Here is a 19,122-nt window from a genome sequence, read left to right on the forward strand (position 1 = left end):
ATCTAAAAACTAAAAAGAAATAAAATAAAATTTTAGAAAAATCTAGAAATATTTAACAAGAAAAAATATAAATAATTAATAATAATAAAGCTAATGTTATTTACACTCCTTTATGTTATCTATACCCCATTTAATGTATAAAACGTATTAACAAAATAATATAAATAACAAAAATTAGAGTATAACAATACCCTAATAATCATAATAATAATAATAAATGCTCTATCGTTGTGAATTGTAAACACGTATCGATTTGTCATATTAATTGGCATACAACCTTTTCCGAGACTCATTGTCATATCCATTTACAGTTTTACAATAGATTAAAAGATATCAACTATAATTATTTTACTGTCGAATATTGATGAGACCCGAGCCTGTGCCACGGGTATTTGAATGGCTTTTTTTTTAATGGATTTTGAACGGCTTTAACTTTTACTTTTGTCTGTCACTTTCTTGTTTGTTCAAACTTCATACACACCTACTGATTCTAGAAACAAAGGGAAAAAAGGTATATATATATTATATAGATAACAAAAATTTTTTTGACTTTGATAACATGTACATTATATATATATTCTCACTTTTTGAATCCCAGTTTTTTTGTTATATTCAAGTCTACAAATTACAAAAGTCCTTTTCAGCTTCTTATTCTCTTTTTTTTTTGGGTAAGATTATAATAATTACCTCATTGATACAGATACAGATACAGATACAGATACAAATTAAGCATCATATGTGCTGGAGCATTCGTGGTTGGATCATGAAATTTTGATTAGAGGAAAAGAGAGACTCCTTCATTACACAGAAGATAACCAAACAAGGTTTGATGGAAACCTGATGCAGATTCTGTCCAAAACATCATGGAAAAACAGCTGCTCAAATAAATAAATGTTTAAAATCTCCATTGGCAAGTTGGCATACGGAGTTGTAGCTGCTTGTATCTGCATACAACAATCAAGAATCACTACAACACTCTTTTGAATAGGTAACTATGCAGCTTCATTGATCACAACCTTAACTGTAAATTACATTCTACGACGTAAAAAGCTGACATACATAAAAATTAATTTTATCGACATTTAAAGATCGTGGTATCTACGCAATTTACATAACATATATGATATATATAAACAACAATTACGATAAAAGATCCTCACTAGCTTTCTATGACCGAGTTGAGTCGAATAGTTCACAAGCCAACTGTGCTCATTCTAGATCCCTTGGCTAAACTTAAGGTTGCTGTTGTAGAAAATTGTTTCAAACCAGTTGATTAGTTTAGCAATCATAATCAATTACCCACAAATCATCACTTATATCCTACGATACGCATACTCTGAAAATTGATCTGTGCTTGGGTACTCCAGCATAGACCAAAGATATGTGTGGTAGATACAATCAGACGCCCTCTGAAAATAAGTTGACGATGCGATGAAGATCGCGAACTATTAATAGAAAGGAAAGCGCATCCAATCACCGATCATTTTATGAGGATAAAATATGTAGGCAGCGCATTTGAAACGGGAATACAAGGGGGCTCATACTCTATATTCTGGAAATTGGACTTGCATTTTCGCATCTGATAATCAAATTGAACGAATACATATGTGCGCTAAAATGGTCTATGAAACCAGCTACTGAGCAAAACAATGCAAAAATAATTTAATTAAGCAGAGAAAGGAAAAGCCAAGAATGAGTGAAATGGTTTCACATACCTAGAGCGTCACCGAAGTTGGTCCATATCTCAGCCTTGATCGACTGGTTGGTATCAGCAACGCCGATGACCTCAACGAAAGTGGTAAGCGGGGCAGGGGGATGGCCTTTGATGACCAGCTGCTGTTCGTCGGTGGATTTCCCGAGAACGGAGCCGCCACCATCAGATCTGAGCACCTGAATCGCCGCCCTAACCCTCCGCCCTACGTGCATCCGCAACAGCTCCGCGTTCACAAATACCGCGGGGTTTGAAGTGTCCATATCCTTTGGAAAACAATAGAAAAGGGAAAGAAGGACAGTTAAGATTGAGGGGGTAAACCTCTTCGATTCGACGTTTGTGAAACGGCTTCTTGGGAGAGAATTTTGGGGGGGAATGGTGCTAAATATTCCCGCCACTGATATTGCCTTAGATTGAATTAAATTAAATCCATTCATTGATTAGTTTGATTGATTTGATTTTTATTTCAAATAGAATAGTTATTTCAATTTATTATGTTTGTTTTTGGTAATTTTTCTTTTTGCTGTGAATTGAAAAAATATATGTATTTCTTTATTTAATAAGATACATCCAAGTACTTGAAATTACTAATCTTTAATCATATATCATATCTGAATAAGATCTGACAACCTCGCGAACTTTATTATCATCCGATCTGATATCAAACTTTGGCTCTCATCTCATTCAGCTGTATCAAAGATATTTGATCACAGTACTGTCTTAATCTGAGTTCAAATGCAATCCAAATTGCAGACATTGACTTTGGATAATCTCCCCGCCACCTCTTCTCCAGAAGAGCCATTGAAAACTATTATGATAATAGAAAATTGATGTGCTTTCTCGAACATTTTTTTCCATTAATTTTGCGAATCCAAACACACATTAATAGTATCAAGAGGTAAAACAAATCCTGGTAATGATCATAATTTAATTTGGCAAAGAAGATGGTTGGAGAGCACTAACTCGTATCCATTTACAGTGAGATAACTGGTGTTACGAAGAGTTTTCATCAGTGTCCGAATAAACAGAATTAACCCAGTTAATTCTATATCATTATGAATTATCATTTATATGACTTTAGTTGCATCTATTTGTGGAATTTAGATTCCCGGGGCAAACAACTAGCATTGATTGAAATCAACGAGATGCTTTAAATGGTGATTAAGAGTCCCCAACTAGTTGTGGCGTCGGCCTGGATTCCATCCAACCAACATTGATAAGAGTCTCTTTCAACTAGCAAAGTTTTCAGTGAACCTTCTGAAGGGAGATGCAGATATTTCTGCCTTCATTAAAGCATAAACGTACCTACCTGCGAAAAGGATTCATGGAAAGAGTACTAGCATTTGAATATAAGATTGGCTGCATTGGTGGAGCCTTAAAAGTTGCTCTGAATGAGGTCTGGTCCATGCGTGAGTTCCTACTATGTTTGATGAAACAAGAACATCGCATGGCTTTCATGATTTTGTACTAAACTATGAGCCCGCTTGATGCCAATGATCCATCCATGAGAGAGGTGCGACTGAGCTCTTGCAGCTTCCCGTTGTTTAAAAGGAAAATTCTTTCAGCCATCAGAACTGTCTCCAATCGATGAGCAATGACCAACACCTGAATATATCAAAATAACCATTAGCATTTATCAGATGAATCGTGCTAAAATTTTTGTGACACACGATCAGATCACATGGCAGATAATAGAGGAAAACTGGTCCCAACAACATCATACAAAATGCGAAGAAACGTGAGCTAAAGATTATCAAGGAGAAGCTTACAGTGCGGTTTTTCAATAGGCGCTGCAGGGCTTGTCTCACCAATAGCTCAGATCGGCTGTCTAGGGCAGAAGTTGCTTCATCCAAAATCAGAATAGATGGATTTTGATAGAGTGCTCTGGCAATAGCTAACCTGAGATACGTATATGAGAGTGGAAATCTTAAATTATAACACCAAAGTCACAAAATAAGAAAATTACATACCTTTGCCTTTGGCCTCCACTAAAATTTGAGCCCCTAGGTCCGACATTGGTTTGGTACTGATCAGGAAGATTTCTGATGAATTCATCTGCATTTGCAGTTCGAGCAGCAAGTTCAACTTTGCCCATATCAATACCATTAATTAGATCCCTATAACCAATGTTCTCAGCAATAGTCCCAGAAAATAGCACCTGATACGGAGAAAAATCTCGTTACACAATTTTCAGAATATATGCATTTTTTACCCTCACAAGTTCAAATCAACTAATCCAATAAAGTATTATAGGCATGAAAATTAAATTTCAATCTTTTATGGCTAATTCACTTTATCAAAACAAATTGACATAATTAGGGTAATTCTATTTGGGCCCATTCAATAATATAACCCAACAGTGGAGATAGAAGTGGGTATTCAGGATTTCAGGGTGGGACCTTGTTCTACTCGGCAGCATGCACTTTTCTTTTATTAAGCAGAAGAAATTTCTAAATTACATTTCTTTTTTAACGGCTTTTATTAGCAAGAAATAAAATGGAGAAATGTAGGTTGTGCAAGACACTTACCGTGTCTTGAGAGACCAGCCCAACGCGTGTCCTTAAGCTGTCCAACCTTATATTTTTAATGTCAAAGCCATCTATCAATATTGAGCCTGAAAATTTTAAAATTCAATCTCATAAAAACTTGTGAGATGCTAGCAGTAGTTCTTTAGATGAATAATCAGTGTGAGTGAAACTATATCAATAATGGGCCGGCAATGCTCACCAGAACTAGGATCATACAAACGAAGAAGAAGTTTCACAAGAGTAGTCTTGCCTCCTCCTGATGGCCCAATGAGAGCTACTGTCTCTCCAGCTCTAATGTGGAGGCCCAGATCGTTAATTACAAGAGGCATATTATCTCCATATGAAAAGGAGAGGCCACAAAATTTCACTTCTCCAGTAATGGAATGCAATTCAACTGCATCAGGTTTTTCAATCACCTGAACACAGCATCATACGGAATGGGTAAGCCACACATTTGTTTGCATTTCTAATATTATTGAGCACTCATTATTCAACATCTTGTGAGTGGACCTAAATTATTTGAAGGACTTCCCAAGCTCTAACACATTACAAAACATATAAAAACATAAAACTGCCCTGTAACTTCAGAAAGAAGGTTTTTATTCCTAATCAAGTTTCCTATTTTCGGGATAAATAAGACATAAAGAGTGTCCCGTACTGAACCCAAAAACAAGGAGAAATGTTTATTTGAACATAAAAACTTACCTGAGATTTAAACAGGGCCAAATCAAACAACCGCTCAATAGCTGGTTCTCCTTGCTTTAACTCGTTATATGCCTTTCCCACATCCTGCGCAATTCTTTAATTTCAGATTGATACTTTAATGCGGCTGCATAGAAGAAAAACCATAATATCGTGGAAACATGTCATTAGAAAACTTTGAAAACTGAATTTTACTGTAAGATGATGAAGGTAACTAAAATGACGAAGCGATTGGTGGTGCTAAAATAGGTGTAAAAGTTTAAAGGTTGTTGGATTCGTAACAAGCAAAAGTATCACAAAAAAAGAAAAAAAACATAAAGTCTCTTTGTAAACCTCATTTAATAGATAGCACTACCTGGATTGGCTCGATCAACAACACCAGATATCCGATGAAAGAGATCAAAGAAGCACATTCGAACAAACCTCTTGAGACTATCAAGGTTCCAGCACTGAACATGAATAGCACCCCAAAAAACATAATTTGTACAACCTGAGGCATTAACACCTTTGTTTGCTTCTTTCTCAAACATGCAGATAGGTTGGTATAAGCAAGGGACTGGAACCTCATTTGTTCATGGGATTCCGCATTATTGGCCTTCACGAAAAGAACTGAAGGAAATACCTGTAACAAAAGAGAAAAATGTTGGTATTGTTCTGAACAATATATCAAAACAAAGACCTAGAGTTGAGAATTTCTCTATTAGGACAGAGGAGAAAACCTTTAATTGTATGAAATTAGTGATCTTATTAGCTAACAAGAAATACATGCTTCTCTGAAGAAAGAGCCAAGAAAAAGGCAGATTACCGATCAAGAGTAAGAAATAAGCTAGAGAACTACTACTAACATACGGAATATCGTATGTGTTGTGCTTCAAATCTTATAAATATAAAACTTGATCCACCCAGGCAGAAAAACACAACAAAGAGTAAACTACGTTGAATAAAAAAGTTCACAGAGTAATACCTCGTTTAGGTAGGCTGACAAAGCAGCAGTACTAAGCTGCGCTTCATTGGAAATTTTACGGAGATTTTCTCCTAGACATCCAATAATAAGAGCCATTGATGGAATCAACTGTGGTTCAAAGAAAACTTTGGCTCCATAAGTCTTGCATCAAAAAAATTTTAGATGGATGATTTTCAAAGAAGAACAAAAAATGTCACTGTACTTCCTTACCAAAGCGGAAATTACTGAGAGAACGCGGCTAATCATTAACATCTGAGAAGCCATTGCCGATAGCTGAAGAGTGGTTGGTACAATTGTCTGTGTCGAACAAAATTATAATTGGAATGAGAAGCAACGAGTGTAAATTGTAACGTAGCAGTGGAGGAATACTATTTCAGGATTTATGTTTAAAGCGAGCAATCCTCACATTCAGTAGAGAATATACGGTGTCAGCTACATCCGATGCCTCGGCCGTGATCCTATACGCAATATCCCCCGGCAAAATTCCATTTCCACCCTCAAAGAAATCCAAGTCCCTCCCCAAAACCCTATTAAACACATAAACCCTAATTTTATACGCACAATTCAACGCAGCTTCCCATAAAAAGGCATGTTGCAAGTAACTCGCAAGAATCCGTGCCAAAACAAGAACACCCAAAACCAAGCCCTCATTTTTCAAACTCCCTAAATCCGCAGTGGTCATCAGAGAAGATAACCTGCCCACCAAAGGTACGATCTTGGAGAGAGAGTAGACCGAAACCGCGCTGCAGAGCCAGCCAGAGAGGATCGGGCGCCATTCCGATTGGAGGTAAGGCCTGAGAGATAAGAGAGAGGTGAGTTTGATTGGTGGAGACGGAAGATAGCCGGCGGCAGCGGCGGGATTATAGGAGGATTTGAGACAAATGGAGATTGACCGATTAGTAATAAGGGTTTTTTGGAGGTGTAAACGGCCATGGGATTTGAGGTGAAAAAGGGAACAAGAAAATGGAGGTGTCGTATGCAGAGAGACAGCCATGGATTCCAGTTAACATTGAAAGACTTGAACTTCAAACTAATTTCTTTAAATAGTTTGAAGTAGTTTGTATGACCACGGGTCGACTACTTTTTTCATTTTTAAGTAGTTTGAAGACTTAATTTTGTGGTATTTCATGTGAAATATATTATCATAATAATTATAGATCAGTCAATTCATCTCGTCTCAAAAATTTTTTAATTTTTTTTACATACAAATATTTTAAAATTTTCAATCCATATACTTAATACAATTGTGTAATTAAATTATTATAATTTAAGTTAAATTCTTCTATATAATGTTAAAGACGATTATTTTTCAAAAATATTTTATATCGTGATCTGGGAATATAGGCTGTTTGAGGCTTTTCAAAGCAAATTTATTATTTTAGCAAATCAATACTTCTTCTGTTTCATCAATTTGATCATGCATTCAAATTAGTCCTAAATTTACTCTTTTAGATATTAACTTGAATTTGACGAACTTTTTCACTATTCTTAAAGACTTGAAATGTCCTTCACTAATTTATTTAAAAATTTATTCGACGAAATTTCTTGAAATTTTATTAACAAGTAGAAATAATAATTTTATTAGATTTCTCACTTTTTAATTTGACGGATATTCAGTAAATATCATTCTTAAATTTTAACCCAAATGAATTCACAAGTAGCTGGACAGCAATGTTTGACACTTAAACGGAACAAAATTAGCTTTTACTTACAACTTAATTCTCTCAACTTTGAACAAAATTATCTAAATCCCCCTCCATACAAAGCATTAATATAATACAAATATTCTAGCAAACAGACTATTAATATCAACAGTCGATGATCACAATCACAAGTTCATAAATATTAGGCTTACAACTTCAGCATCCAAGTCAAATTGCAATTACAACTTTAGAGGCTGAATTGCCACAACACAAGACAGAGAATCATTGTGGCCTGGCAACGGGCTCAAGAGCTTCGACTGTAACTACACTGTTTCCCCTGATGACCTACAGTAGAAGCAAATGTTAGAACATAATCCATAGGTATGACAGCCCCAAGTCAAATCAAGATACGGTTTATGCAAGAATATGGAACCAGTAGATAGACACTTACCACCATGCCAATGTCGGTTTTTTCATCTCCGTTCACTTCGACAGTGTTGTCTATCACAAGGTTCATGAACTGATCAAAACCACGAAGGGTTCCAACCACAGTACGATTGGCATTCAGCTTAACTACAACACAGTTTCACGAAGTTTAATTTATACATAAATTCCTTGTGAGAACAAATATTGATCAACCAAAAGAAAACTATCATATTCAAACCCAAGCACAGGAAATTATATCATACTGAGGAATGAGGATCAAAGACGTGCAATTCATGACAGAATATGATGACATTTATTGGATATATATTGAGATCTTTTTATGTATTTGGTATTTTAGATATACCATAATCAAAAGATTTGATTCATCAAACAACATTTAACGCATAGTTCACATACCAACACTTTCAGAAGATCAGGAGTTGAGTAAAAAATTTCAATCTCCAAAATATTAATGCACTTCTCGATTAAGTGAACGCCTTTTCACGGACTAAAAGAAATACTGATAGAGACATGGAGAGAATGAGGGGTTTTGAGAGTTGAAGAGGAGAAGAGACGATGTGACTTTATCATTAAGTCGTGATACAATTAGATGGAACACAGGCTATATAAGACTTCAAAGATGTGAACCAAGAGGCAATGGAAGAAAACAACCAATCAAAGTACAACACATTGCTAACTATTAGTTAATTTTTCAGAAAATGGAAGGTTCAACCGAAATCAAATCCCAGCATTAACCATTTACTACCATCAGTTAATATCACAAACGATTCTCATGTGAACGAGCTTTGTATGGCCTTGCCAACGGACAGCTTGACTCAGTCCAAACATTAGCCTTTTTGGGTTCACCTTTTGTCCACGACTGAATCTAATACTAATATACGTAGCTTTCAACTTTTAGAAAGGATAATATCCCAAAAACAAATACAAATTCTTCAAATTTCGGAGCAATCCCTCTACTGAACACACAAATAAAAGGAAAAAAAGAAGATAATCCATTCTACACGCATGCCATATTATGCAACATGCATAAAACCCAGAAATTGGATAACTGGAGTAAATTAATAACCAGTAAAGTAGATATTTCACAAGAAAATTGAAAACGTGAATGACTGAGGACTCACTCTGGAGTTTCTTGTCCATGTACCTACCGTGAAAACAAAAGTAAATCAATAAAAATAAAATATGTAAACAAAACACTGGAGAAAATCATAAGTTGAAGAGCATAGCATCATTACTTCTTGAGATCTGGAGGCTGGCCTGATCTGCTCATTGTCAAATCCCAGGAAAAGCCAAGGTGAGAAGGGCGTTTGGGTTCGTTTTACAGTTACTCAAAGCCCTAAATCAACTGAGGAGAATAAAAATACTCGCGACTGATAAAGATAGATATTGGTTGGATTGATTGGGCCCAGCCCAGACATTTCAACATGGGCCACGAGCTGAAGGAGTCATGGAACTAGGGCTGGTTGGAACAACAGGATAGGTGAAATGTACCTAAATACCATCGCTTTCTTAGAATTTGGATAAAAAAATATGGGTGAAAATATATTGACAGCTGTGGGATTTGAACCCACGCCCTTTCGGACCAGAGCCTAAATCTGGCGCCTTAGACCACTCGGCCAAACTGTCTTCTGTGCTCTATCGGCTGACAAATGTGTTTATATAATTAATTAATTTAAATTTGAAATCAAAACAAAAGCTTAATATGTGAGAATTCTCTTTCTTGAAGATTCATTGTTCGATAAATATTAATAAAATTTGAAAATAATGGTTGATATTGTTTAACATTTTTTAAAAAATATAGTGATTTGAAGACATAATATGAAAATTTTATATTAGGCGAATTTCAAATTTATATTTAATTAATACATATATTTAAATGTATATAAAATACATTAAAGATGACAGTAATTTCAAACTCATTTTAAATCAAATTCTTATTCCAAAATGCAATCTAGCCTCCGGAAATCATCATCATCGAATCTATATATCATATGTTATACAATTTATAAAACTTTTAGTCATAATAAAAACATATAACTTTAGTGTCAAATGATATTAATCGCACCATGATTCTATTTTTCAACCCTGATTATGCTTTTTTCTTTTCAATTTCAACTTTTAATTTTATAAAATAATATAAAAATAATAAAATTTTACAAAATTGACGCAATGCAAGAGACTTTACAAAAACAGTGCAATCTGGGAAAGTCTGCATTGCAAAAACAGTGCAATCTGGGAAAAGGCTATTTTTGTAAAGTCTCTTGCATTGCATTAATTTTGTAAAATTTTATTATTTTTATAAAAAAAAAAACCGGATATTGCCCAAGTTGTGGTTTCCGTTTGTCGTATGTACTATCAAAACCATTTAATCGAAAAATATTTATTTTTTTAACGTTTCAGCTTGAAATTTTATTTTAAAAGCCGTTTCTATTTGCTCTAAAGTTAAATATTCCAATATCTTTTCGTTATTTATTATTTTTTGTTTACTGTAAGTGTCAGATCGACAATTGTCCTAGGGTTGGTTTTCATTTTTCACGAATTGCTCTTCATGTTGAACGTTCATACATTATGGGGTGGATAGATTTTAGCTCTGGACTTTGTTAGAGTACTCTTATTTTCAAACTAGTTCAAGAACTTGCCTTGCCATTCATTGATGCATAATAAGAGAAGCATTTCACCACATAAAAAGAGACTCGGAAGTACTTTTATGTCTTGCATCTACAGCACGCTTTCATTCTGTATACATCATCTAAATTCTAAATTAGTTGACATTTGTCATGGACGTATCTTTCATTTTCATATTCTTGTTTTAGAAATGATTCAGTGGATAAATTACATGGGAAACCCCTACAGGAGAACGAGTCTAATACGATATACTCAACTTTAACTCGGAAACAAATCAGGACAATTCCAGTCACCACTATACAACAAATTAATCAGGGTGAAATCTATTTTAGACTGTATCAATTATTAAAATAACACCACACCATATGTTTAAAATAATCGACAAAATAAGTTTTACACGGGTAATTAACGAAAGACGGTACTTATTCCCCATAACTAAGCACCGGATGCAAATCTTGAGAAACCTCTTGCTCCATCGGAATTATTGGTCACCCACGGTCAAGTGTATATAGAACTTCGAACTAAGAGAATTTAGCAATTACATGGAAAATTCTCTGATGCAGTCCAAATTTTAGACAGATTTACAATCTCGCCCTTTGTCTATTCGATATACAAAAATATTACCACTCATCATCAAGGCTGGCACGATGAAAACAAAGTACTGTGCACACAAATATGATAAATGAAGTGAATTCTATTATCATAGCTCCTGTTCCAATCAAGCCAGCATGCCTGAGAATAATGGGAATGGCCATGCTCCCCACTGCCGATGCCCCGGTCAAGAACTTAGCACCGTCGATCCATCTGCAGATAAAGGGCATTTATACATTAAAGAAGTTTCATCAAACGATGGTATGTAATACAGTAAAAGAGTTCAGAACTCTTAATATGTCATAAAATGATACAAGAGCTGAAAAATAAGTTCCCAACATTTTTCAAAATTATACCAAGATGCAAAACTGCATCACGAATTATGAATCAATTTTCTTGGCAAGGAAAAAAAACTAACATAACCTTAACATGTGCGAACTGAAATACTTACCCACCACCATCGCGACTAATTAGAAACTGAGTGGATCCACCACCAAAAAACAAACAAGGCATGGGTACAAGAACATACATAAGCGCTGCATAAGAAGCTTCACCCGGTAAGTTCAGAAAATAAATAATTTTACTGAAATTTTATAGGTTAAACACAGGGTCATACGCATTTTTCCCCGTGAAATGAAATGCAAGCTGATAAAAAAAAAGTGTCGAGAAAAAAAATTTGACAAAAAAGACCCTAAAAATGTTAATAAAAATGACCTTTCCTCCAACAATATGTATGAATGAGTATATTTATTATACACACCTAAACGAAATCATAATTTTTTTCTCCCACATAGAAATTAATGAAGTTTTACAAGGAACCTAATTTTTGGTAGATTTCAGGGTTGGATAAAAGAGTCAAAATCATAAAACAAAATTTTTTTTATTCACCCCCAACACATTAATGGACAAAAGGGTAATTTTAGCAGTATTTAAAAATTTACAGGGATATTGTGCCACTTATGCATTTCACAAAGGGTAATGCATTTCACCCATGAAATGCGAGTAAAAACATACACGGGAGCCACGTACTGACCTGAAAGCAGTGGCCACCAATTGCTGTATATTGCACAAGCCTTCAGAAAGAATTAGAGTTGGAACAATTAAAAAGTGCACCGTTCAAACATGGGTGTGTATACAAGTATTTGTAAATCGCACATGTGGCAAGCACGCAAAACATGTGAACATTTTGATGACAGAAAAGCAAGAAGAAAGGTAGATCACTGAAAAAAGGCTTTAAAAGGATTTTACATACAGTTTCCAACCCACAAATAGGTGCCCACAAAGACGTAGCTCAAAGATAGCAAAAGGTTTTCTTAAAGTCTGCATGCAGGAGACAGTTTGTCCCACAGTACTCAAAGAAAATCTTGGCAATACTGAAAAATAATAGAAGATATATTCCTCTTGACTTGGTAAGATAGAAAAGACATGGACATGATGATAAAGCATTATTTGAAATGTTTTTGATAGGTAATGATAAGCAAAGAAGACATGATCATGACCAAGTACAGCATAGACGAGGCTAAAGTGCCATACGTCCGAAATTCCATCATCACACAAATGATGAACAATGAGATTATGAGAAAGCTAGCAATCATAATTTACTGCTCCTTGCATGTTCATATTTTATCAAGCAGATGAAGTTATATCAAGCCCCCAGAACTATCAACCAAAAGAATCTAGTCCTTTCCTTCCTAAGGTCACAATTAGGTATCGTAGGACAAAATGGAAAAGGTACACAGAGAGACAGCCAACCTCCCATGCTAGCTAATTTTTGCATGCTTGTTTGCTTTACAAATTCTGTTAGCTAACTGGGATTGCAATAAGCCTCATGATATTAAAATATGTGCACCTAAATCTAAAAATAGTTTGTTAGGAGCGATCGAGAACAAAAAAACCACTTTTGGGGCCATAAAAATGATCATCAAGGCAAAGCTCACCAAGATCTGGAGCAGGATGCTTGATGAAAACATGAAGGCAAGTCCTGCGAGACTGTTCAATAAACTAATATGATTGATGATTTATGATACAGAAAAAAAATTAAATTCACTTATTCATACTTCACTTACACTGTGTTCATCGACCAGGAAACAATTGATCAACCACAAAAAGTGAAGCATCAGGCCGGCAAAGGGAACAAAATAAAAGTTCAAATCAATAGACGAACTAGGCTGTAATGACAACATTTCCTCTTGAATCTCAATTCAAAGAGCAAAAAGATAAACAAATATGATTAATAAAATTCGCTCAATTTGAATCCTAAGGTTTTTTCTGTGTAAGCTTCCTGAAATCTCAATATGGATGAAGCAGATTGGTAGATGCTTAAGTTTAAATAGAAATGGGACAAGTTTACACAAAATGTAATGGTAAACGTCAATCAGTAGGATGCTCCAGCAACCCAATGAGGTAAAACCACTGCATTTTAAGTCCATATAAAACGAATGTTGATACTTTTGTCACCCATACTCGTAAGTATTTCGAATCTACAAAGCTAGCCGCTCTTTCAGGCTCCCATCTCAGTCACAAGAATGTGAAAATCATTCAATCCCTCAAAATAAATAGCAATACCACGCAAATACTTCAGCAGTTTATCATATTTCCTACTATATCATCTATCAGCTACATGGACCAAAATCCCAAAACAACTTCATTAACCAGCCAGTTATGCAAGTGAAAGATACGTTCTTTTTAATAGTCCCAGAAATAAAAAGCAAAATCTCAAAGGATGACTGGGCCAACTTCCTACGCCGACTATTTCAGACAACATCTGCAGTTATCCAAATTGAAAAAAAAAAGCTTGGTGTATCATATTTACGACGAAGAAGCTCTACCGATACACGATAACTAAAAACCCAAAAAAAAAAAATGCAATCAATACTAGGACAAAGGATTAGAGCCATTTCTGCGACAATTTATTAATATGTACTAGCACTTTTCCCCCAAAACGTATAACTTCAAGGCCAACTGCCGGCGAAACATTTGCATAAGTTATCAGCAATTACTGCCTTTAAATACCAAAAATCTGATCCAGCTACTACCAATTTCAAATAAAAGGACGAGTAATGAAGTGATTAACAAGTAAACGAGCAAAGGGGGACGGAAAACCTACCTTCAACGGTCATCGCCATTTCCGTAAAATATGTCTTATGATTTCGCTTCAATACTGCAACTTGAGAACGGAGATTTGATTTTCGAATAATTCGAACGACTACTGCCGGATTCGAGAAAAATAATACAAAGAAATGAAAATTCGTAATGGTATTGGTAAGAAAAGTCGTATACTATGCGTATACCCTTTTTTTTTTGGGGTACAGGAAAGTATTCCCGTTTACTTGTAGGAGTATATAAATATTATTTGAAATTAAAAATTATTTTTTAAAATTTAAAATTAATTAAAAAATTTGTTTTTGTGTTATTATAATGTGGTGTAGTTAAGATAAATAAATAGTGAGAATAAAATTTGACAAGTTTTCAAGCATTGTTTATTTTTTTCAATTTAATTCTTAAATATTTTGGAAAATGGTAAGACCAAATTAATCTGAACACATAAAATGATCAATAAAGTTATTCTAAAGAGTGAAGACATTATTAAATAGTAAATAAGATAATAATATCACGAAAACTTCTAAAAAAAAGAATTCTCGACACAAAAGAAAAATGAAATTGAAACTAAACTAAATAAAGATAATAGAGAAATAACTTTATTATCCACTGAATTTTTCTGTTTCATTAGACATTTTGCAGATTATCAGATTGGAAACACTCGCACCCACACATTGTGGGTCCTTTGAGTCCAAACAATATGTTTCAAGACAATTGAGAAATCATTTTCTTAAAAAAAAAATTGACCGAAGTTAAAAAAAATAACCATGTTTCAAAAGGCCACAAGAAAATGGAACGCATACACCTCCGTTAACTCGATATACACGACTTTGCAAATCTTTTTGACTCGTTTGATTTCATTCCTAGTTATGGTTCAAATCTTGGTTAAACAAATTAAAACATACGAAATTAGTAAGTAGTACATACGTACGAGTCAATTTAACAAGATATGAAGCATAAGTTACGCTTAACTAATGCATTATGAGTTGCCGAATAAGGAATATTAAATAGTAGGTACAGTACAGAATCTGACATCCATGTTGTTCCATGGCAAAGGGTAACGACTAAAGAGCATAGAGAAACCATGCCCATATCCTAACAACAAAAGCAGTACTAAACATCCAAATATTCAACCCAGAATGCCCACTGGAAACCATTTGTCAATGCACATCATTTTTCCCTTTCTGCAATCTCTTATTGAACAAATGAACGAGTCATCTCATGGCTTCAGCAGCTTAAGAAATCGACGCAATGCTTAACTAATCTTTGATGGTTGCCCGAAGGATCTTCACATCATGTATAGGTCTGCATTCACAAAGAATCACGAGAGTATTACAAACTTAGGGATGCCGCACAGCAAACTTGAAATTGTAGTTATAAAAACAAGGCTGCGAAAGTGCGTTCAAAGACATTGATGAACGTAAGAGCTGCCGAAGTAAAGCTCACTCATTAGTATACGCAGACATTTGTGCAGGATTGCAAAAATAGTCAAAGGGACAAGCCATTATTGATACGACTAAATCCTTTCTGGAATTATTCATCAAAGAAGAAACACAAATATCATACTCTTATGGTCAACAGTCATATTTTCTCCGAAATCAATGATTGTATCCGGACTGTATCGACCATCCTGTTGGTTAATTTAAATCATGCAAATCATGGTTGTAAAAGGCGAGCGTCTGCCAGGCAGTGGCGGAGCCACATATATGCCTGGTTGGCCCAATTTTTTAAAATTCTTTTTATATATTAATTTGTGATAATTTTGGATTAATTCGATATTAGTCTGGTGACTCAATTTTAAAAATTAAAGGATTCTAAAGTTTAAAATCCTAGTCTTGATAGATTAATAATCTGGCTCCGCCATTGCTGCCAGGTATAGCCCATTTTTCTGGGAGAACACCCAGGCACGGCCCTTGCCAAAGGCGTGCAACCAGGCACACCTTTCTCTGGGTGAAAGTTACGTACAAAACAGGATATAGAGTGCCTGAAGAAATTGCGGTCCAATCTTCATAAATAAATAAAAAAAGCATGGGTTGGAAAATAAATTGAAGCCCAAATACCCAAAACCCAGTATGCGTGCCGTTTGGGGTTTCTTGTTTTCTTGTTCTAACAGCAGTTCATTTATTTTTGTTTCTCTCAGCAATTCAATGTTCCAATCCCATTGACAGCAATCCTTTCTGTTTCTTTTTCGATAACAATTTATACACCATTCATTTACAAATGAACTTTTTGTTTACATTATTGCATAATATTTTATAAACTATATTTTTGTTGCAATGTATATTACAGTGAAATTCATTACATCTATACATTCTTAAAATTCATTCCTAGTGTGCCTTTTATTAATAAGAACCGTGCCTCGCCTTGCGCATAAGACTCAATGACATTAGTGTGCCTTGCATCTTGAATAATTATAACATAATTATAGCATTTCAATGCATCGACAATATAATCGACATAAATTGTGATTAATATATATACACAATCATATAAGTATTATATATACACCTGTATAAAGCATTTCTATCCTTGTCATATCCTAATTTTTTAGATTGTGTCCTCGTATCCATACCCATCATAATATATCATTGATATGCACTCACTCAATATTGTTAATTATAGAGAATATGCTAGAGAAGATTATCAGAAAACAGGCATCCGGGCATACCTATCAGTGTTATCAGTTTGAACACTGCCGAGCCTCTTAACAATTTCCATTCCTCTACATACCCTTCCGAATATTGTATGCTTCCCTGTAAAAACAATTTCAGAGATTTATGTCATTAACATGTTATTATAAAATGGCACTTTGAAAGCTATAGAATCATAACGTCATAACATGCAGCTAATGAAACATAGACATGCAAAAGTTTAAATGGAGAGGCGAAACGTCGAACAAGATTATAACGCACTATTTTCAGCATTTTTCCACAGCCAAATATCTCATTAGAGATTTATCTCGTGACAAGTGAAATTACACATAAAAAACCGAATCCATAACATGGATGGTGTGAAATTCAAGGAAGTAGAGAAAGCTGCCAACATGACAGTAGAATACCACATTTTGAGGTCACCAAAGACATATAAATAATTGTAAATGCAAACAATAAGATTATATTACCATCAAGTGAAGGTGCCGGTGCCAAAGTTATAAAAAACTGGCTCCCATTTGTATTTGGACCAGCATTCGCCATGGATATAATACCAGCTCCTGTATGCTTCAATTCCCTCCTTATCTCATCCTCAAAATGCTTACTGCAACAAAAGATTTAGTAAAATGAAATTCAGAGGCTACAAACTTGAAATGTCACTATAATTACCTCATCACCTTGCAATACACAATTTAAGCGGTGAGTTTGGATATAAATGTGAGTTTGGACATAAATGCAGAGACCTCGAAAAAAACTCTATGAAGCATGATTTTAAGAGTGATGTTTGAAAATATGTGCAAGAAGTTTTAAGTTTCTGTATCACAGTTAAAAGACACGTTTCTACTCTTTTAACAAGAAGCTGAAGTAGCTTAATTTCTGCAATTTCAAGGCTCAAAAAGCCCAAAAGCTGATTCATGCAATGGACGATGTTCTGGGCAGATAAGAATATTCCGATGTAAAGGTCGATTAAATAATAAAAATACCCATATATTGATTCTCCACCTCTTCCAGTACCAGTAGGATCACCTCCTTGCACAATAAAATCCTGAAACCCCAATTTAGGATCAGTAAACTCGACACTACTAGAGCACATAAATGCAGCTTTAAGAGAAAAAAAAACCCCCCAAAGAAAAAAGGAGAAACCTTGATGATTCTGTGAAACTTGACATTGTTGTAATAGCCCTTGCGAGCGAGCTTCACAAAATTATCGCATGTTCGCGGCGCGTGGTGGTAATACATCTGCCGTAGTTTCGCAACACAACAAACAGTAAACAATTAATGAACACATACACGAGGAGTGGAGAAATGAGAATACCTCAAAGGTGATGGCACCCATGGAGGTCTCGAGAGTAACCTCCGGCGGCCCCCCATCTGTATTTGCGGCCATCCGCACTTCAACACTTTCGGCGGCGGTTCCCTATTTTGTTGATGAATGCTGCGAGGTTCAAAAAGAAATTATGATTTGATTTTATATTTAAAAATAAATAATAGAATATTAGAATCAATCATCATGTGTAGGAAATACTTGCCTTACTCGGACATACGTATAATTTTTTGTTATATATTACTTTTGTTTATTTCAAGATTATTTTATAATTTTTTTAAAAAATTATGATTAAAAAAATATCTGAATTATTTATCCCATAGAAAAGGAGTCTCATAAATTTTGGTGAATTGCATAAATCCAGATTCGTTGTTTTATTGAGCTAATTACTAAAAAAACTACTCTTGCGACAATTAATTTTTATGTATATATGTGTGTTTATTGTACATTATATTATCACAAACTTAAATACTCAAAATATAAAAAAAAATCGTATTTCAAATGTAACTAAAATTGATCATACCTATTTGAATTTCAAGAAAATCAATATAATTTTTAAAGTATACTTTAAAATGAAATTGTGTTTTTTCATGTTCTATAATTTTTTTTAACAATAAGTAGAGAAGCAGACACATGCCATAAGTCTGGTTAGTAAAAAAAATGAATTAGCTTTTTATTAATTTACAAAATAAAAATTATGCATTTTTAAAATTGAAATAGTAGGGAAAAAATAAAATAAAAAATGTGAAATATATAATTGGTTGATTAAAAAATATTTTTGAGACATAACAAAAATTGGTTAGGTTCAATTTAATTAATAAGATAGATATGGAATAT

At 34.4% G+C, this 19,122-nt stretch overlaps 5 protein-coding genes, 2 long non-coding RNA genes and 1 other non-coding gene across 8 annotated transcripts; 2 read left to right on the top strand and 6 right to left on the bottom strand.

The window, feature by feature from the left end:
- Positions 1-671: 671 nt before the first annotated feature.
- Positions 672-2,099, bottom strand: LOC140962079 (replication protein A 14 kDa subunit B-like). The gene is made up of 2 exons (XM_073420934.1): positions 1,716-2,099; positions 672-944 (listed from the first exon to the last, which is right to left on the bottom strand). Exons 1-2 carry the CDS (start codon positions 1,972-1,974, stop codon positions 880-882), a joined length of 324 nt encoding a protein of 107 aa, XP_073277035.1. The 5' UTR covers positions 1,975-2,099; the 3' UTR covers positions 672-879.
- A 537-nt stretch (positions 2,100-2,636) lies between these two features.
- LOC140971780 (ABC transporter B family member 29, chloroplastic) lies at positions 2,637-6,974 on the bottom strand. Its single transcript, XM_073434271.1, has 10 exons — positions 6,312-6,974; positions 6,116-6,202; positions 5,906-6,013; positions 5,297-5,563; positions 4,945-5,028; positions 4,439-4,655; positions 4,240-4,325; positions 3,682-3,869; positions 3,481-3,610; positions 2,637-3,316 (listed from the first exon to the last, which is right to left on the bottom strand). The coding sequence occupies exons 1-10, from the start codon at positions 6,897-6,899 to the stop codon at positions 3,179-3,181; spliced, it is 1,893 nt and encodes a 630-aa protein (XP_073290372.1). The 5' UTR covers positions 6,900-6,974; the 3' UTR covers positions 2,637-3,178.
- Positions 6,975-7,664: 690 nt separating this feature from the next.
- Positions 7,665-9,371, bottom strand: LOC140971781 (probable small nuclear ribonucleoprotein G). The gene is made up of 4 exons (XM_073434272.1): positions 9,231-9,371; positions 9,117-9,139; positions 8,000-8,121; positions 7,665-7,893 (listed from the first exon to the last, which is right to left on the bottom strand). The coding sequence occupies exons 1-4, from the start codon at positions 9,263-9,265 to the stop codon at positions 7,831-7,833; spliced, it is 243 nt and encodes an 80-aa protein (XP_073290373.1). The 5' UTR covers positions 9,266-9,371; the 3' UTR covers positions 7,665-7,830.
- Positions 9,372-9,541: 170 nt separating this feature from the next.
- TRNAL-UAG (transfer RNA leucine (anticodon UAG)) lies at positions 9,542-9,621 on the bottom strand. Its single transcript has one exon. It is a non-coding gene; the product is annotated as a tRNA-Leu (tRNA).
- A 1,222-nt stretch (positions 9,622-10,843) lies between these two features.
- On the bottom strand, positions 10,844-13,539 carry LOC140971783 (vacuolar protein sorting-associated protein 55 homolog). The gene is made up of 5 exons (XM_073434274.1): positions 13,278-13,539; positions 13,149-13,200; positions 12,245-12,284; positions 11,663-11,747; positions 10,844-11,424 (listed from the first exon to the last, which is right to left on the bottom strand). The coding sequence occupies exons 1-5, from the start codon at positions 13,286-13,288 to the stop codon at positions 11,241-11,243; spliced, it is 372 nt and encodes a 123-aa protein (XP_073290375.1). The 5' UTR covers positions 13,289-13,539; the 3' UTR covers positions 10,844-11,240.
- Positions 12,291-13,229, top strand: LOC140971785 (uncharacterized). The gene is made up of 2 exons (XR_012174377.1): positions 12,291-12,713; positions 12,885-13,229. It is a non-coding gene; the product is annotated as an uncharacterized lncRNA (long non-coding RNA).
- LOC140971784 (uncharacterized) lies at positions 13,333-14,083 on the top strand. Its single transcript, XR_012174376.1, has 2 exons — positions 13,333-13,472; positions 13,536-14,083. It is a non-coding gene; the product is annotated as an uncharacterized lncRNA (long non-coding RNA).
- A 1,127-nt stretch (positions 14,084-15,210) lies between these two features.
- LOC140971786 (peptidyl-prolyl cis-trans isomerase CYP18-2) lies at positions 15,211-18,439 on the bottom strand. Its single transcript, XM_073434275.1, has 6 exons — positions 18,277-18,439; positions 18,105-18,200; positions 17,945-18,006; positions 17,432-17,565; positions 16,979-17,063; positions 15,211-15,615 (listed from the first exon to the last, which is right to left on the bottom strand). The coding sequence occupies exons 1-6, from the start codon at positions 18,346-18,348 to the stop codon at positions 15,570-15,572; spliced, it is 495 nt and encodes a 164-aa protein (XP_073290376.1). The 5' UTR covers positions 18,349-18,439; the 3' UTR covers positions 15,211-15,569.
- Positions 18,440-19,122: the final 683 nt, after the last annotated feature.

The sequence above is a fragment of the Primulina huaijiensis genome, chromosome 2, assembly GCF_012295235.1.
Source record: "Primulina huaijiensis isolate GDHJ02 chromosome 2, ASM1229523v2, whole genome shotgun sequence".
Taxonomy (NCBI): domain Eukaryota; kingdom Viridiplantae; phylum Streptophyta; class Magnoliopsida; order Lamiales; family Gesneriaceae; genus Primulina; species Primulina huaijiensis.

Bases quoted from the DNA above. Each gene is read 5' to 3' on its own strand.
- LOC140971783 (XM_073434274.1), bottom strand. The intron at 12,285-13,148 runs GTGAGCTTTGCC...TTCTTTCTGAAG, and splicing joins GCATCCTGCTCCAGATCTTG to GCTTGTGCAATATACAGCAA. The intron at 11,748-12,244 runs GTCAGTACGTGG...CTTCTTATGCAG, and splicing joins TTGGTGGCCACTGCTTTCAG to CGCTTATGTATGTTCTTGTA.
- LOC140962079 (XM_073420934.1), bottom strand. From the start codon at position 1,974: ATGGACACTTCAAACCCCGCGGTATTTGTGAACGCGGAGCTGTTGCGG. The intron at 945-1,715 runs GTATGTGAAACC...TGTTGTATGCAG, and splicing joins CAACTTCGGTGACGCTCTAG to ATACAAGCAGCTACAACTCC.
- LOC140971781 (XM_073434272.1), bottom strand. From the start codon at position 9,265: ATGAGCAGATCAGGCCAGCCTCCAGATCTCAAGAA. The intron at 9,140-9,230 runs GTAATGATGCTA...TTTTCACGGTAG, and splicing joins CAGCCTCCAGATCTCAAGAA to GTACATGGACAAGAAACTCC. The intron at 7,894-7,999 runs GTAAGTGTCTAT...CTTCTACTGTAG, and splicing joins AAACCGACATTGGCATGGTG to GTCATCAGGGGAAACAGTGT.
- LOC140971780 (XM_073434271.1), bottom strand. From the start codon at position 6,899: ATGGCTGTCTCTCTGCATACGACACCTCCATTTTCTTGTTCCCTTTTT. The intron at 5,029-5,296 runs GTAGTGCTATCT...AGAATTGCGCAG, and splicing joins TGTTGATCGAGCCAATCCAG to GATGTGGGAAAGGCATATAA. The intron at 3,870-4,239 runs GTAAGTGTCTTG...TCTCCGTATCAG, and splicing joins GGCTGGTCTCTCAAGACACG to GTGCTATTTTCTGGGACTAT.
- LOC140971786 (XM_073434275.1), bottom strand. From the start codon at position 18,348: ATGGCCGCAAATACAGATGGGGGGCCGCCGGAGGTTACTCTCGAGACC. The intron at 18,201-18,276 runs GTATTCTCATTT...AAACTACGGCAG, and splicing joins TGGGTGCCATCACCTTTGAG to ATGTATTACCACCACGCGCC. The intron at 17,566-17,944 runs GTATTTTTATTA...CTTTTGTTGCAG, and splicing joins GGTGGAGAATCAATATATGG to TAAGCATTTTGAGGATGAGA.